This window comes from Agrilus planipennis, unplaced genomic scaffold (assembly GCF_000699045.2).
Source record: "Agrilus planipennis isolate EAB-ADULT unplaced genomic scaffold, Apla_2.0 scaffold16, whole genome shotgun sequence".
NCBI lineage: Eukaryota > Metazoa > Arthropoda > Insecta > Coleoptera > Buprestidae > Agrilus > Agrilus planipennis.
In genome coordinates, this window is record NW_020438946.1 from 676785 (window position 1) to 696181 (window position 19397).

A 19397-nucleotide genomic window follows, 5' to 3' on the forward strand; every position below is an offset into this window, starting at 1 on the left:
GAACTTTTACGATTAAATATAGGAACATATTCTGCATGACTACGTATATAAAACGTCCTATATCCTTATAGGCACATAGATGGTATATACCCATAAGGTTTGGCTGATTGCAAAACGTATTGCACTTAAGTATTAATGCATGAACGATGTTGTAATGTAAGACAAGAAACTGACTTACTTAGCGACGTGAAACTTATTTGTTTCGAACATTATTATAATTGATACTAAAAGCGTTGAATACGCAATTATTGCTGAATCACTAATCGCCCACAGCGGTACAACATTTCAGCGAACAAATCAGGAGAATATTGGGGTTGTAATTGTTGTTTTTGCTGGAAATGTATGTAGATTAAAACGGTTAATGTTTTCGCAATTTATTGTTACCTAAATTAAGCAAACTGCTCAATAATTTAACTAGTTGAATCAGTCCAAATTTCATGGCCTATGTTAATCACTGCATAGTATAAAAGTCGCTTTCCCGCTGTCTGTCCCTATGTACATATGCTTAAATCTTTAAAACTACGCAACGGATTTTGATGCGGTTTTTTTTAAAAGATAGAGTGATTCAAGAGGAAGATTTATATGTGTAATATANAAAGAATCGATTGTGCGTAACCCACGGATACTTTTTAAACGGACCTCGTATGGTATTATATATTACAATGAGACTTGAATGTTTCCTTTTTTATTGTTTCAGACGAACGTAGGACCGATTCTGTTGTGCGTCAATCCATACCGCGACGTTGGCAACCCATTGACGTTAAGCAGTACCAGAAACCTTCCACTCAGTTCCCAACTTAACAAGGTGGTCCAGGAAGCAGTCAGACAACAGTCAGAGACTGGTTATCCGCAGGCTATCATTCTTTCTGGTGAGAGCCGTGTAATAAACACAACAACGCGGACTCACTCTAGTGGTCCGACGGTCGTACCTGCGACGCTCATTTACTTAATATTCCTGTTCTTTTTCTTCTTATTGTTAAAGGAAATAAACGACACTCGTTTTTAACGACAACTTTTTAGATTCTGTTTAAAGGTGTGCTACAAGTAAAAGAAAATGCAACAAAGTCGTCGGTCGATCAGAATGGCCACGGGGTTCAAACCGAGAAAATTCTTATTTCTGTATCTTTATTCGGCAGAAAGAAAGTTACCTTTAAAATGCTTCATGCTAAACAGTTCTGCAAGAAAGCGTTCTAATCTGTTTATATAATAATTTTTGTGTTCACGAATTCTAATATACAGAGGCCTTCTACTTTACCCGATATAATTTATGTCACAATTCGAACAGGGAATTTTATGCATCAGGTAGATATAGTTGGAACGTTTAAAATTGGCATAGTCACTAAATAGTATAAAACAAAGTCGCTTTCCCGCTGCCTGTCCCTATGTATGCTTAAACCATTAAAACTACGCAACGGATTTTGATGCAGTTTTTTTTAAAAGATAGAGTGATTCAAAAGGAAGGTTTATATGTATAATACATGCATAATATAGCAAGGAAACACTGATAATTTTAGAGGTTTCTAATCTGATGTAAATAAACACATTTTTTGTGCTTACATTGCAAACGCTGGCTGAACCCTACGAGATAGATCAAAATAATGTACTACAATATTGTACATCTTAAAAGGGTCTACAAAAAAGTCCGGGATGGTATATGTCTATCTCTTAGGGATAACCCACAATAACGATTTTTATCCTTTACTTTTTATGAGAAATAATGGCTTATTTACGAAGCGATTGTAGGCAACACAGCATTAATTCTTATCCAATTAAGTACCTTAAATACATTGTGCATTTAATATAGATCAATATGGCCCTTTACAGCATGTAATTTAAATGAATATTTTCGAAGATATTACAGATTTAAAATGCAGAGACAAAAAAACTGTGAATGTTGTATATAAAGACATTCTGTAGTATATTTAGTATGTTCAGGGAGTATCTTTTGAAGATTCCCCCTTTTCGATAATAATCTAAACAAAACAAAAATATATTTAGTATCAGCATTGCACCCGTGCGAAGCTGGGGCGGGTCACTAGTTAGATTATATTTGAAATTCTTATGATCTAGCCTTTCAAATGATTTTGTTTTGTTATTTGTTGAAAAACAGTTTTTCTTTACGTAGGATGAGACTGTATCATTAGAAAGAGGTTTTTGAGCTGAACAGGTACAAATATGCTTACATTTTACTAATTTCCTTCTACAAGAGGTAATAAGTGTGTTCGTTTTTTTATTCTATACATACCTAATATATAATAAATATTCTTCGTTTACTATAATGTATGATAAATAGATATTCAAATTATTTAAGATCATTAGTGCTTAACCGAGGTGCTATGCGGTCACTTCCGATACATGCTGCTAAGTAAAAGTATTTATATGACTTAAATGTATCATTTTACGACAGTGTTGTCAAACATGACAAAATAAAATATATACAGAATAGATTAAGGAATGTTGCCTTATTGAAGATCTTAAAGTTTTGTATTTTCTCCTGCTACATCGAGCTGTTTATTCGCGTGCTGATGGGATCAAATTAGATCCAAATCCCAATCTACATCTGGCAGTTTCGATAAATTACTGATCAAGAACATAAACCGTTCTTATGTGAAAGTTTGCTGTACATAAGTCACAAAACCCGCACGTTTGGTTTGGATGATATAGAATGGACTGTACACAAGAAGAAGAAGATGAAAAATTATTACTAGAAGCTTGTCAAGACAGAGGAAGAGAAAGAGGTCGTACATTTAAAAAAGACCCATCGGATGAGAATGTCTATTTTCCTCAACTTGCTAAGGTTTATGGTAAAGGTTATAAATGAGGAAGTCTTTGAGGAGGAACATGATGGGAGGACACTTTTTGAGACATGAAAAGCTAGTTATAGAGATGTTGGAAGCTGAAATAGGGACAATGGGAGCCAAAGGAAGACTTAGTTTAGATTACTGTTCGCAAATTGTTAGGGATGTTGGATGCACTAGATTTACGAAGTTTAATGACGAGAAAAATTGGTCTCAGTCTTGGTCATGAAGTCTCCGTCTTGGCCTTGCGAAAACGCAAGACCTAGACTAAGACTGTCCTTTATACTGTTAAGACCAAGGCTAGGACCGAAAGAATAAGATAAAGAGTAAAACCAATATCGAACGAATAAGATCGTAAGTCCTAAGACTGATTGGACTGGTTGGACACGCATCTCCACCCTTTCCTATCCTGTGCCAATCTTCACATTTCCCTAAACCTAGAACAACCCACATCCTTAACTATATGTCTCTGACTAGACCTTCATGCCTGAGAAGGTGTCCTACTAACCTGTCTCGCCTATTTCTTATTGACTTCCATAGAGTCGTCTGTTCTTCTAGTCTTTCTAATACCTCTTCATTTCTAACCTTTTATATCCGCAGTATCAAGGATATCATTCAGCATGATCAAAACCTAGACCAATACCAATACTAAGACTGGAACAGTTGGCTTTATAGTCATTAATTTGTCACCTAATTGGGGGTAGCTTTTAAACTACAGGGAAGTTTTTCCAAGAAATTTCCTAAGCTCCCTGTATTAATCGTCATCATTTTAATTATCTATATTCAATCTACTTGAATTGGAATGTATTGAAAAAAAATTTAATCTGTTTTAGCCTTACAGCGATGTAACATCAAAAAATCTTTTACACCATGCAGCTATATTGTATGTTTATTAAGCTCGACTGAAAGTTTTGGATTTACTCCTCTAGTGTATAAAAATATTTTGGCAACATTGTATGTATACTGGCTTCTTGATCTGCTTCAAATCCTTTTGAAACGCACGGAATGCCGGTTAGGTGCGAGAAGGCGGCCAATCAAACGACCAGATCCGATTTTATAACGAATACACTATATTCAGTCCGCGAGATTCACGGTCAACTGGACGCCATCGTCCGTTGTTGTTGTTGTTTATTATTATTAAATCAGATGTTTCAACCATCTACCATCTATCCTTCGCGGTTTCACTCGACCGAATATATCGCCTTTATATTATTAAAAACACTGTCTGTTACGATGCGGTCGTCGGCAGGTGTTATTATTGTTACTAGAATATTTGATGCGAAGTGCGACGTACAGGACCTGCAGGAAGTCATCATGCACACTTTCGTTTAATTGTCACCTGAATATTAAGCAGGAATGCCTATCTATCAGCAATGCAAACAGAATTCGAACTTGGCAAGGACATTCTTACACTTCAGTTCGTTTGTTTGAGGAATTTGATTCGATTTGCATACATAGGATGGGCCAGCAAAGCTCAAGAATGATGGCGAATAAATCTTAAAGAAAATAGTGCTGTTTTGTCTTTTGTCCGATGCCAATGTTTTGAGCACTACAACATGCGACATTGTATAAGGACTTTTTATATCGTCGTGTGACCAAGGATGAATCATTAGCGAAAGACAACTTTGTGTGGCGCAAATCCAGAATTCTAAATTCCAAATTACGGCAGGAGTCTTTAAATAAACATGCTGTCATAAAACTCAACATTTTAGGAATATCTAAGCTATATCTATTGTAAAATCCTAAAAATTGAAAAAATAAAAAATTTAAGTGTCTGTTCACCTTTAGATACTGTTCTAACTAATCAAAACCTTTCTGTTTTGTTCAATTTTGGGGGTGGAATTCTAATAACAACAACAAATAGAAATGACGCGCTCTATTGTTATATCTCTTGATGATGATATCATTTGGATACTTTTATGAGAGAATTTTCAAATATAAGGTCAATAAGGTAACGCAAGCTCTAAACTCTAATGTTTTAAAAATACCAAAATGTATATTTACACTTTGTTTTCGTAGTTTCAAGAATAGTTGCAAGTCTCATTAGTTTCTAAAATTATATCTATATATATAAAAGAAAGTCATCTTAGTTACACCATTTATAACTCCAGAACGGCTGAACCGATTTGGCTGAAAATTGGATACTTTTTATCACGTTCTACGAGAAAAACGTGGTATATGTAAACGTAACTGACATGGAATGACAAAACGCAAATGACAGCAAAACGAAAAATTTATAAATCAAATCATCAGTCCAGCCGTTCATTTGTTAAAAATGGTATAACAAAACGCAACTGACAGCTAAACGTAATGTTGTCTATGGTTAAGTATGGTGTTTTATTTATAGTCAGATTTACTTGAAACTTGGCTTTAATGCTTTTTCATATCAAATTAGTGCCATACATACCTATTTCAACATTTTACAAAATTCTAACCTCTTTAGGAAGCTGAAAGGGGTTTGCAAAGATTGCATGTTTCTTTTTGGTCCGATTTACTCGAAACTGGTTAAAAAATTCAATCTCTGTAATGTTTAAATGGAACGTATATTATTTGTGGTCAGATTTACTTGAAACTTCGTTTTAATGGTCTCTCATTTAATTTCTAAAAGAGCTATTTCGACATTTTAAAAAAGGAAAAGGTGTTGCAATTTTTGTTTTGTGGTTGAATTTATTTGAAACTTGGTATATCTGTTTTATATTATTAATCAAATGAATAAAGATTGCAACGTTTCAATGGGGTATATTTTATTTGTACTCTGATTTACACGAAGGTTACTCATTGTTGAAATTAAGCAAATACGTGTTTTGGCAATTTTTAAAAATCAACCCTTACGGATGAAATGTTGTTGCTACGTTTGTATTTGAAATCTAAGATGGCGATATTATATAAAATTAAAACGTTGTAAGGGTGAATTGGGAATTAAAAAGTTTTATGGAGAAACAATATTAATTTCTGCGAGCGAAGCCGCGGGGGGGAAAGCTAGTTATTTATATAATAAGTGCTACAGCAACTATATTATGAACATTTATTTATGAAACTATGTTGTTTTGGTTGCAGAGCTTTTCCTTTGTTTCGAGAAAGTAAAAAAGCTAAGAATTCATTTATGTAACATAAAATATTTACGTTTTGTTATTATTATTAAGAAAATATTCGATTTTTCATCATGGAGCGGTTTCGGGCGGTCATATTTTAGCGCAGGAATTTTCTATGAATTAATCAGATAATATAAAAAGCTATAAAATCATAATGTTACCGAAGTATATTCATTTCCGTAATTAATTCTGAATAATGTTAGAACGAAATTGTAAAAGGACTTCTTTCAAGGCGTGTAGTATTCAGAGAAAATTATGGAAATCGAAAACAATAAAATACAGGCATCGGTAGTTTAGATAACGGTTTCATAACACGGTAATAGCTAGATTTCATTGTATACATTTTCTTATAAATTAAAAACATCTGTAGAACATAATTTACCATTAAATGCCACATAAAAGTTAACAATATTACATAAAAGTTGGTTAAACTCGGATAGCTAACAAGAAGGTGTCGATGCCTTTCCCTTGAAAAAGTTTAATAAACAAACAAATTTGTATTCAGTAGAATATTATTTTTTATTATTGAGAAATACCACAAAAGAATAAATATTGACAAAAGGTAATTATACTGTCCTGATTCGGTTCTGGACGTGGAGTCCTGCATCAGAGATGGAAGGACTTTTGAAGAAGATCGCAACTCTTGCTTGCGAAATGTTAAAAATCAACTCAAACCGATGACGACCTTTAAACTCGAATCAAGACAACACCAGTTAACCTTTACCAATTTTGTCAAAAGGAATTTAATTAGTATATTTTTGACTGAAAACGGAGAAGTGTATTGAACTTTAGGGTGGTGTGAATTGATTCCACCATTTTGGTACTAGCTAACGTTAAATTATTTCACTAATTTTATTGTCGTTAACTGTCAAATTAGGTTAAGATTAAACGTCAAAGGTCTTTTAGTTAGAAAAAAAGTAGGCTATAATAATAATAGGTCATAAGATCAAGTGGCACAAATATGCTATTGCAAGGACAACTTGTACCCCTTTGTAACCTTTAATTGTCATTCAAATTCAATTTTTGTTAACGGTTAAGTGAAATTGTTGCAAAATAAGGACACATTTCATTACTAACAATAAGTAACATATTGAATTTTATTTGACCTTTACTTAATGAAAATCCCTATCAAAATAAATGTTTATTTTAAATTTTAATTAAATTAATTTCTTTCAACCGTTAAGTTAAACGGTGGTGAAAGTATATTGGGAATTGTCACTCTTTAGCAATTTCATTATTGCCAACCGTTAGATTTAGTGGACAAATGGTGTATATAGCTGGCGATCTTGGCAATGCTGCCAATGCTCGTACTTAAAAAAACATTTGAAATTAAATATCTATTCAAGTATACGTTTAGATTAACTTTAACTTCATGTTCAATGGGAAATTAGTTTATCAATAATTTCATCGATTTACCTTTTATAGAGATTTTCTTTCATTGGTAATTTCAGCCTCTCTAGTATCAAAAACAGAATGAAATGCAATAAATAATTATAGACTTACAAACCGCAAACATCGACTGGGTTTGTACCGACAGAATTATTATTGAGAGAATTTCCGCAGTATATAATGTTACTTCTATTTTTAAAAACTCATATAATACCTGAGCAATTTAAGCCAAAAAGTGTATTAGAAACACGTATCAATACCATCAATGAAACTTGATATTGTCAACAATACTCAAACGGTTATATTCCATTGTACATATGCAGTGTAAACTCTTTATAACGTCACTCGATTTAACGACAAAGTCCTTAAAACGTCGAAATTGCTTGACTTTGGTTGGTTTACATTGTTTTCTATACAATATTACACTCTATATAGCGTCACGCTCACTCGCGGCATTATAAATCATTGAGCAGTACTTTCTAAGTTGCCGAAATAGATAAGAACTGCAGCTGTGTACGTTGTTGAAGAAGACGATCCTGTCCCTCCACCAAGCATCAAACAAGCACTTGATGCAGCGAAACTCTTAAAAAAATACTTTTTATATAATCAAATTAATCCAGCAGTATCTCAAGATGAGTAAGATACGTAACAAAGTACAATTAAAATATTGGAGCAGCAAAAACATCAGACGAAGATAACAGGCTATACGCAATGTATAAATAATAATGTTCGTGTGCAAAATGTGTACTATGTTGGTAAATGCATATTATTATAGAATAGTTAAATAATATCTTTCATTTCCCCTTCATTTAACGACCACTCTTTATAACGCCGAAAAATGTTCAGTCCCTTAAGTGTCGTTATATAGAGTGTACACTGTATTTTAACATTAGGGTCCGAAAAATCCTATTATTGACATCAGTACTGTCTGGGTAATATCGAAATTCACAACTTATTCAAAGATAAACAGTTAAAACTGTTAGGCAGCTTTAACAAGGAATATACAGAGACAGAGCATAAAGTGAAGCTTCAGAAGAGGATGGATGACGTTCGTACAGTGGCGCCTAAATTTTATTGGCTGTAACTCAGTTACTTCGCGTTCGTGGTGCGGGTAGCCAACAAAATTTAGACACCTTCTACATCGGCGCATTCCTCATGACAGAGACGAAGACCGTCCCGTTAGTTTATGTTCCATCCCTATATTCCTATCTACGTGATAAACCCATTATACTATTCTAACAGGTAATGGTTAGACTTAAGGGAACCCTAATCGGACCTACGTTATTTCGTCCAGATTAAATAAGACATATTTAGGTATCAAGGGTTAACAAGGACTTACCAAGACTATAATTTGGATTGGACCATCCTGCTTTGAAGTTCGAAAAATCTTCGTGTGATTGTTGGCTCTGGCATCTTCAGAACTAACTTCTGTCCTGTAAAGGATGTCAAACATATAGATAACTAATTTCTTCCAGAAACTAAATGATGTTCTTAGGAATTGAACTAAATAAAATACTAAAACTCAAAACCTGTTTAGATTTTATGAAGAATTTTTGTTTTTAGTGTTTTATTTAGTTTATGATGAATTGTAGAAAAAATAATTAAAATATGCATATAATCTAAATTAAATTTACTCTAGGCAATCGCTTCGGTCTACTGATTGACAGACAGATAGATAGTTTTATTAAAAATATTATGTTCTATATGTACCTACAAAGTGCATTTATGTACATTTACTTTATACTTATACAAGTTTTACAAACTAAACATTTTATTCTTCTTGTTTTTCTGATAATTTCTTCTCCCATAAGATTTCCCTCGTCCTTTTTAGACCATCCTTTCGTTCCATTTGAATTTCCCACTTTTTGCATCATTTTCTGTTATTCCACATCTCTCAAATATATGTACAGAAGTAGTACATTTTATTCTCTTTATCTTGTTCCCAGTACCTTGCCGTCCTATTCTTAGTTCCCAGTCTAAATCTCGCTATTAAAACTCATTCGTTTTTTTCTCTTTACTCTTTCGTATTTTACATAATGTGGTTTTTACTCCTCTTCTTTCCATATTTTCTTATATTCCTGTGTGAATTTTAACTTTCTCATTATTCTCTTTGTTTTTACACATCAACGTTTTTAATTAAAATTTTCAGTTCTTTTTATACACTTTTATGTTTTCCAGTTAATTTCCATCTGTAGTACTTGATTGTCCATCTTCTTTCCATTAAACAACTCTTTCTTTCCGTTGTAATTTTCTTTTCTGTGGTTTGAATATTCAATATATTTTATCTTTAACTCTTATATATTTTCCTAATGTCACATTGTCTTTTGAATGTTAATATTTTTTCTACGTACTGTTTTCGAATACTTTACGGCTAATTTTTGTTTACATTTCTTCTTATAGAAGGTATTTAGGTGTCTTCCTTACTGTACAATCAATACTTCTAAAAAGCAGTAATAGAGGATTTCCGTATCTCATCTGTATGGGAAAACTTTAACTTGGAATATTCATTTGTACGTTCTATACGAATATATATATTGTAGTTCCTCTCTCTTAGTGTATGTTAATTTTATTATTCAGGCAAGTTCGTCTCTCTCTTTTTCTACTTTTCCTTCTTTTTCTTCTTATTCGCCCACAACCTTTTCCAAATCCGCGCACATGAACTGGCATCCTCGTTTTATTTTAGAAAAAGCTACCTATTTAGTACTAGGAACATCTGCACAATTTGATTCAGCAAAACTGTTAAAAATTAGAAATAAAACAAATTTCCGTAAGAGTTCAGCTTAGTTTTCTTCAACAACTATCTAGTATCAAAATATCTATCAAGTAGTTCAAAGCTCAAAATTGGCATATAGTCTCTATCATGTAGGTCCATTTATCAAGAAATCTTTTGCGTGAAATTAAATATTACATATTAATGTAGCTTCTTATGTTTATGCTTTTTCGGAAAAATCAATGTAAATAATGTACAGTAATTATATAAATATGTTACGGTTAATATGCTTATTTGGGTAGTTTGTAAAGTAGCTAGATACTGGATAGTATACAAATAAAAGTCCAAATGTCTGCTTTAACAGATAGGATTAGGGTTATAGGGCCACGGTAGGAGAAAACAAGACTTGCGCATCATATAATTAATGGATATGTTACGGTGAATATGCTCACTTGGCTAGTTTGTAAACTAGCTGGATATCGGATAGCGTACAGACTGTTCAAATATTTGTGGTTCGACGAATATACTCAGGATTACAAGGTTGTGTTAGGAGAAGACAGCACTCACGAATTTTAATGTACATATTATGGTTAATATGCCTACTTGGCTAGTTTGCAAACTAGCTGGATATTGGATATTGTAGAAACTGTCCAAATGCCTGTGATTTGATGAATATCTTTAGGATTGTAAACTTGCGATAAGAGAAAGCAAGACTCGCGTATGTTAATGTATATGTTACGGCTAGTAAGCCTACTTGGCTGGTTTGTAAAATAGCTGGATATTGGATATTGTAAAAACTGTCTAAATGCTTGAGGTTTGACAAATATGCTTCTCTTATACGTTAGGAGAAGGCAGCACATACGAGTCTAAATGCATATGTTATGGTTAATAACCTATTTGGCTATTTTGTAAACTAACTGAATTTTGGATAGTGTACAAATTGTCGAAATGCCTGTGGTTTGACAAATATCTTTAGGATTATAAGGTTACGTTAGGAAAAAGCAGCACTCAGGAATCTTAATGTACATTTAACGGTTAATAACCCTACTTGGCTAGTTTGTAAACTAGCTAGATATTGAATAGCGTACAAGCTATCCAAATGCCTGTGGTTTGACGAATATACTTATGATCATAAGGTTACGGTAGGGGAAGGCAAGACACTTGAGTATACATTACGGTTAATATGCCCTTTCGTATTTTGTGGTTTATTTTTTTCTTCTTTAACTCCGTAAATCAAAATCAAAATTTGAAAATTTTGAGCTTCAATTGCCTGTAAATTATACTAAGAGATTGAATAGATGAACTGCTACTCGTTAGAAAGGTCATTGGTACTTTTAGGCTTAGGATTACGTTTCAACTTTTCCGCTTGTTCGTGGGGTCCAATTGTTGTGCTACAAGTTACCGTAGCGTTTGTTCTCTAATAATTTGTTTGTGTACCAGCGCCACCTTCTCCATATCTATCCACCGACCTGTATAACAAAACACGTGTATTACCGTACACAACACACACACACACACCCACACATACATACATACAAACACATTATATATAATACACTTGCACCTTCCTTCCTAGAAATCGGTTTGGACCAGCAGAGGACGGTGCGGGAGGCACCGCGGAGCTTTTTAGTGTCACAACACTATACCTTTCAGAGGTATTTCGATACAGGTCTGAAGACGAACGAGAAGGATACGGAGAAGAAAAAGGAAGTAGGAAGAGGAGAGGAAAAGAAGGCGATGGTCGTCGGGATCTGAATGCCTCCTCGCACCCTAATAATACCTGTCCGGTGGTTCCAACACAATACAACACACAAACAAATGAAGGAGTAGCATAATAATAAAGGTACGGGATGTCTCGTAAGCATCATTGGTATTGGGAACCGTCAAATGGGCATACACCATCTGGTGGCAAAATTTATAACTCGAATGAGGGAAAAATTAGGAACTGTGCACGCAAATTGTAAAATTGTTTATTAAAATAATAAAACACGTTAAAAAAGTAAAATTGTTTTTGATGATGGAGTCGACGAAGTTTTCTTCTAAAGTTAAATCAAATAAAAAGTTAGTATGTTCAGTGAAAAGCTGTAATAGCACTTCAGACATAGATCTTCACCCTTCACCTACATTAACTACTTTCCAATAAAAACTAACCGTTTTATATATGTAAAAATATATTCGGAAAATTAGAGAAAAAAGTAAACTAATAGAAGCTTGGATGAAAGCAGTAGGTATCAAAGAAGTGAATTCCGGAATAAAAATTTGTTCACGTCATTTTAATGCACATGATTATATTTCAGCAAGTATTTACCATCAGCCATAACCTTAATATTTAAAACTAGAATCATACTAAAATTATAAAGTGAGAAATTATTTATATATGTGTAATTGATTTAACATAATTCTAATGATACGATATAAGTATTTTGAGGTTAAGAACCTACCTGCTGCAATACAACAAAGTTGCAATAATGTGTTTGCATCGGTGCGAAATTGCGGTCCAGCGAGCATCCTCTTGAGGTCTGAGAACAGAAAAAAGTCGCTAGGGGCCAGATCTGGAGAGTACGGTGGATGCGGAAGCAATTCGAAGCCCAATTCATGGAATTTTAACTGTTGATCAGGTGGAAATAAGAAAGCTGCTTCTAATTTGCCTTAACGTTGGAAATTCGAGTCCAATTATTGTTAGTTTTCCTTAAGTTCAATTTCGTTGAGAAAAGTATCGCCTTGGACTGGAAATTTCGTTAAGTAGACACAACAATAGCACTGGTAACCTTATTATCCCAACCTAATCGAACCTTAAGGAAGCGTTATGACAGGAAAAGACAACTTGAATAATGTGAGTGTTGTCATGATAATATCCTTGGTGCTACATCGTGCTGTACCCATATTATTCATCCTTGATGATGGTTAATCCTTGCAATGCAACTGTTGATCAGACAGAAATGAGAAAACTTCTTCTAATTTGTTTCAACAGTTGAAATTTAACACCAATTATAGGTTGTTTTCCTGAAGTTGAACTTTCATAGAGAAAAGCATCGCCTTGGATTGGAAAAAATTCGTTAAGTAGGCACAACGATCGGAATTTAGATTGCTGGTACCGACCAAATGGAGGCTCGTACCGACGGATTCGGCGGCACACAGGTGAAGTACCTACCTACCTAACTAGCTAGTCGCAGGTGAACGGGGAGGGTCACGTGAAAACGATGATGAAGAAGAAGAAGAAGAGGTCGCAGGTAGAGAGCAAGCCGCAACAGCACCTCTCCGCCAACAGCATCACCGACGCCGGTCTCAACCAGCACCGAGCCCAGTTTAGTACCGCGAAAGCTTGCGAGGAGTGCGTTAGTGCTTCGACAAGTGTGATGTATTCACAGTCGCCATTCGTGGTGCTTTTCCCTAGCCCTCGCCTCCCACCTTTTCTAAGGTCGCTGCTGCTGCTGCTGCTGCTGCCGACATGGCAACCCTAGGATTATCCAAGGTTTTCATTCTGGATAAGTACTTCACGGAACTGCAAAAGTTCTGGGAGACCGAAAAGAAACTGCAAGGTGTGTTAGTTGTGTACGTTCTTGCGCTGATGTTATTTGTTGTTGTGTTGAAGTTTGCCGGAGTCACCATTTACCATTCTCCTTCTCTTTCTTCTCTATCTCTCTCTCGCTCTCTCTCTCTCTTTTTGCGTGTGTCTCGTTCAGTCTTTCTCTCTCCGTCTTTCTCATTTTCTGACTCTTCGGCGGGTAGATAAGATAAAGCTTTAGAAGCCCGCGAGCTTTTTCAAAGTGTTCGAGCGTGCCGCGAGAAAGAAAACGAGAACGACATAAAGTGGAACAGAGAAACATGCATCTCGAGATTGATTTACATCGGGACTTGTGCTCGAGCAACGAGAGGTTCCCTATTTGGTCCTTTTCTGGTCGCAACTTTATTTTAATGATTATTTATTTTTGTTCCTGTTTGTATTATGCGTAAATAAATGCAAACCGTCGCCGGTCGATGATGCTATAGGTATTCAAATGAACCGTATTTTATTATTAACGCGAAGTTGCTTTATGAGCTTATGAGTCGTTGAACGGTGCCCGTTGTTCGTTGTCTTCGTGGAATGCGCTTATATGCTTATGATATCAACCGCAGCGCGTTGTCCTCCTCGTTGCCGGGCATGCGGTTTTCTTGAATAATCTCGGAACAAACCGTGCGAAAAATTTCCCTACCGCACGTGCATTTCATTCATCTCATAACAGAAATTTAAAAAATCCAGGAGAAATGTTGTGTTTTTAATCGCAATTAAGTTTAAATAATAATTACAAATGCCTTATCTTCTCCAATCAGTGGCGGATTAAAACTAAAGCGGGCCCTAGGCAACATTGTAATTCCGGGCCTATTTTTCAGTCATGACATATACTTTACGTTTGGTGGTTTGGTTTTAAAACATATAGTACGTAGTTCTATTTAATTATCGGATTTCTGTTAAATAAAAATAAAAATAAATTATAAAAATTTAAAACCTAATTTTCAGGCTCCAAAAATTACAGGCCCTAGGCACGTGCCTAGGTTGCCTAGGCCTTAGTCTGCCCCTGTCTCTAATGATTACTAAGGAACAAAAATTAAACCGTGGCTGGATTTTTTTGTCTTACAAACATATTTTTGTTAGATAGTATTTGAATCTAAATCGTAGTATCAATAGCGTTCATAAAATTTTTTGTTATTGACACAAGACTTAATTTACTAATACTTACCTTAAAGTCACAGAAACATGTGACATTTTTTTATATTTTGCATTATTACAATATCTAAACTACTAGGACTGGCTAAATTTCAGTAATGTACAGTTGACTAAAATAGTTCAGTATTATTTACGTCCTTGAAGAGGTTCAATCAAATTTACGAAACGTTGAACATGAATCCTTAATTTGTTCATTTATGTCTACACAAATAAGTTTGTCTTTATAGTTTCATTGAACGTTGAAACTCCCATTTTTCTACAGTGACTATTATTATTATTACTATGCAATTATATTGCAATTTTATATTTGCAAATTACTATCACACTTATATCTTTGAAAATGCATTTCTGACTTCTTTTTGACATTCTATTCAATTTGCTTCTGAAGTTTTTTGTTTATTCTTCTCTATTACCACGGTTTTTTATTATTAAGTTTTCAGTACATGATTCTAACAATATTTCAACTTTAAATACCGTGATAACTCTTTACGTTCCAGATATTACATTTATTTACTTTATTTTGTATATTTGGATTTGATAATCTGTGGTATTCGTAATATGTCGATAATTGGGTTACTCGTCTAACCCATCGTCGATATCTCCCACGAATGTGTAGCATTTTATGAATATTTAGGGATGAAAATAGGAATATTTATTTAAAAATAAACATTTAAAATATGAAGTTTAGCCGCCTCTTCCGGCATTTAATAATAACATGGCCTACTGTAAATTTATATTACTTATTGTTAGTTACGAACAGCATATGCGATAATCCTTATAAGAAAATTCTTTATTTACTTATTCAGTATATAATCTTGCAAAATATTTATGACAATGCCATGGACTTAAAATGCTTAATTTTATTGTCATAAATGAAAATATATACAGTGAATTCTAAGATTAAGTGTATCTATTGTTGCTACATATTTAATATTTATTATTTAATAGTCAATAAGGATGGTTTCGTAGGCTACTTGGTGAAACACTTTCTAAATAAAATGAACAATACGAAATAGCACTTGGTTGTTCATCACATTTAACAACCTTTAACTGTTTAATAAATTGGTAAATAAAAAATGTATTTTGTGTACACACGTCTTCACAACAGATTTCTTTGCTACCTACAATAATTGCTTTTTTCAGAAAGTATATAACAGGGTTATTAACTGTAAGATGCAATATATTCACTGGAGATATCGACGATGCGTCAGGAGAGTAACCCAATAATGTTGTCGTCGCTAATTGAAGTGAAACTTTAAATTCAAGTTCACCTAGACATTTTCGAAAACAGTAACTCATATTTATGGAAAACACTAATTGTTTTATTGGGTTAATTATTTATTTAATTAAAATATTCCATCAAGAGCCAACAGCCAAACTAATCTCGTTAATTATTCGTGTAAGATACACCACGAATTATCAAATTAAAATTTGGATAACTCCAATGTTTCTCAACGTATTCCCAGCTTTAGATACCCACACAATAAATTCTAATTATCTGATTCGATATGATAAAAATACATAGTTATATGGTAGGTATGTCTTGCCGATACAATAACCTATTAACAATACCTTTTAATTTCTTTTGCGTTGGCTTAACATCCATTGAAACATAAGAAAATTTCAATTATAATGTTATTGTTACTAAAGGAAATTACTATTTTTTTATAATACAGGCTGCTGTCAAGTGAAGGAAAAAACGTTTTAAACAACATTCATGATATAAAAACCGTCAGGCTTTATTAATATTCATATCTATAAAGTTTGNCAATATTTCAACTTTAAATACCGTGATAACTCTTTACGTTCCAGATATTACATTTATTTACTTTATTTTGTATATTTGGATTTGATAATCTGTGGTATTCGTAATATGTCGATAATTGGGTTACTCGTCTAACCCATCGTCGATATCTCCCACGAATGTGTAGCATTTTATGAATATTTAGGGATGAAAATAGGAATATTTATTTAAAAATAAACATTTAAAATATGAAGTTTAGCCGCCTCTTCCGGCATTTAATAATAACATGGCCTACTGTAAATTTATATTACTTATTGTTAGTTACGAACAGCATATGCGATAATCCTTATAAGAAAATTCTTTATTTACTTATTCAGTATATAATCTTGCAAAATATTTATGACAATGCCATGGACTTAAAATGCTTAATTTTATTGTCATAAATGAAAATATATACAGTGAATTCTAAGATTAAGTGTATCTATTGTTGCTACATATTTAATATTTATTATTTAATAGTCAATAAGGATGGTTTCGTAGGCTACTTGGTGAAACACTTTCTAAATAAAATGAACAATACGAAATAGCACTTGGTTGTTCATCACATTTAACAACCTTTAACTGTTTAATAAATTGGTAAATAAAAAATGTATTTTGTGTACACACGTCTTCACAACAGATTTCTTTGCTACCTACAATAATTGCTTTTTTCAGAAAGTATATAACAGGGTTATTAACTGTAAGATGCAATATATTCACTGGAGATATCGACGATGCGTCAGGAGAGTAACCCAATAATGTTGTCGTCGCTAATTGAAGTGAAACTTTAAATTCAAGTTCACCTAGACATTTTCGAAAACAGTAACTCATATTTATGGAAAACACTAATTGTTTTATTGGGTTAATTATTTATTTAATTAAAATATTCCATCAAGAGCCAACAGCCAAACTAATCTCGTTAATTATTCGTGTAAGATACACCACGAATTATCAAATTAAAATTTGGATAACTCCAATGTTTCTCAACGTATTCCCAGCTTTAGATACCCACACAATAAATTCTAATTATCTGATTCGATATGATAAAAATACATAGTTATATGGTAGGTATGTCTTGCCGATACAATAACCTATTAACAATACCTTTTAATTTCTTTTGCGTTGGCTTAACATCCATTGAAACATAAGAAAATTTCAATTATAATGTTATTGTTACTAAAGGAAATTACTATTTTTTTATAATACAGGCTGCTGTCAAGTGAAGGAAAAAACGTTTTAAACAACATTCATGATATAAAAACCGTCAGGCTTTATTAATATTCATATCTATTAAGTTTGTATTACAAACGTCGTGAAAAGTAATGTATCTCAGTTATCTACACACCAGTTTTGTAGGTAGATACATATATGAATTGAGACATGAACTGTGAAAATTGTATTGTACGAAATGTATACTTACATTACACGTAGATATGCATCTCTGAGGTGTATTTTAAGTATTAAAAGTTGACCTACAAATGTAACGCGCCTGTTTGCAATCTAATTAGTCGTTTGAAATGCGACAACTAAAATTACAAAATCGCAATTACAAATAGGCTATATTAACAGTAAAATAATAAAAGTTGAGCAATTGAGATACTATTACACAAAAGATTATGGAACCTAAATATACGTACAATATGTCTGATCAGTATCCCTGAATATTTGATGGGTAACATCTGGAGGCACTGTGAAGTGCATCTTGTCATAGTACCACAACGTTAAGGGTGTAAAAAGTGTGATAAAAAGTACCCCAGTTAACGAGCCATCAATAATTGAGAACAGTTACCGCGTTATCTTATCGACTTTCGACGTAACACGCATACCTATTCGTGACCTTCACAAACAGCTGAGACGTAGACAAGTCCATAGTATGTAATAATTACTAAAAATCTGCATTCGTTCTTCGTTCTTATGGACAAATTGGAGGAAGGTGGTGTGGGATCAATTTAGGGAGTGACTATATAGATAACGTCTACCGTCATTAAAATTCCGATATTTCACGTCACTTTTGGAACCATAAGGTTACAGTAGGAAAAGACAAAACAAACGAAGTTCTTTTTGTTTATCTTTTTTTATCAAAGCTCAAAAGCTTTGCAAAGATTTCCGCTGTCTTGCTGTCTGTCTGTAACATTTCGAGCCGCATTTCCACACCCTCGTAACGATTTTGACACTCCATTGCTATTGACCTGAGTTATGCAAACTGAACATTGATGTATTTATCTCTGATGGACTTAGAGATATTTCAGGACCCATATTAAGGCGTTTGTAAGACATTGGATTATCTCTTGTTCGGTTTCAGTTTGGAATAAAGGAGTAGGTACATTCTAATCGCTTTCAAACAATTTTTGTGAGGTATTTGAAAAACATCTATTAACGAGTCTTAATAAGATATCGATTAGTTCTTGGCGACTGCAATATTTCATTCAGTTATTGAAAAGAACTTTAACTTGGGTTCAAGGACGTCCAAAACCGTTAATATGTTAACTAGCAGCAGGTTTTCTTGCTTGGTACCACGTTAGGATCAAAGTACGATAGTATTTTTCGGGAGGTAAAAGAATTGAGTAAGTATTATTACGTGTTTTTGACTTGTACCATATGCTAGGACCAAACTAGTATATCCAAACCCATGCTAACTAGCATAGAGAACGTACCCATACTACGAAACCCGTATGGAAGGGGGAGAACGTCTTCAAAAACACACGTATGGTCACAGGGTGAGCGCATAGGTTTTCGTCACATAGACAATATCCTATAGAGAAATATCGCTCCTTTTCTAGCTATATTCAAAGCTTTCTGTTTGCAAAAAATTATCCAAAACCATATTTATGAATTACTACGTGAAAACTAGAGGGGGAGGGGGTCTTAATATATACCACGAGTGGTCAACTAAAGGGGGACGGGAGGCAAAAAATACGAC

The 19397-nt window shown here is 33.6% G+C and overlaps 2 protein-coding genes across 7 annotated transcripts in view; one reads left to right on the forward strand and one right to left on the reverse strand.

Moving 5' to 3' along the window:
• LOC108744618 (carcinine transporter) overlaps positions 1-19397 on the reverse strand; it is a 144291-nt gene that overhangs the window by 90498 nt on the left and 34396 nt on the right. For both annotated transcript variants that reach the window (XM_025974692.1, XM_025974691.1), the window contains exon 2: positions 8619-8712. The gene's annotated coding sequence lies outside the window, so the exon portion shown is untranslated. The remainder of the gene's footprint in view (positions 1-8618; positions 8713-19397) is intronic.
• Positions 1-19397, forward strand: part of LOC108744695 (unconventional myosin-IXb) — a 139661-nt gene that overhangs the window by 68499 nt on the left and 51765 nt on the right. The window contains exon 1 of one of the 5 annotated variants that reach the window (XM_018480590.2): positions 13295-13528. The exons of the other annotated variants lie outside the window; for them this stretch is intronic. Within the exon in view, the coding sequence (XP_018336092.1) occupies positions 13438-13528 (91 nt within the window). The 5' untranslated portion in view covers positions 13295-13437. Of the gene's footprint in view, positions 1-13294; positions 13529-19397 lie in introns of those variants that run through there. 5 annotated transcript variants of the gene reach the window in all.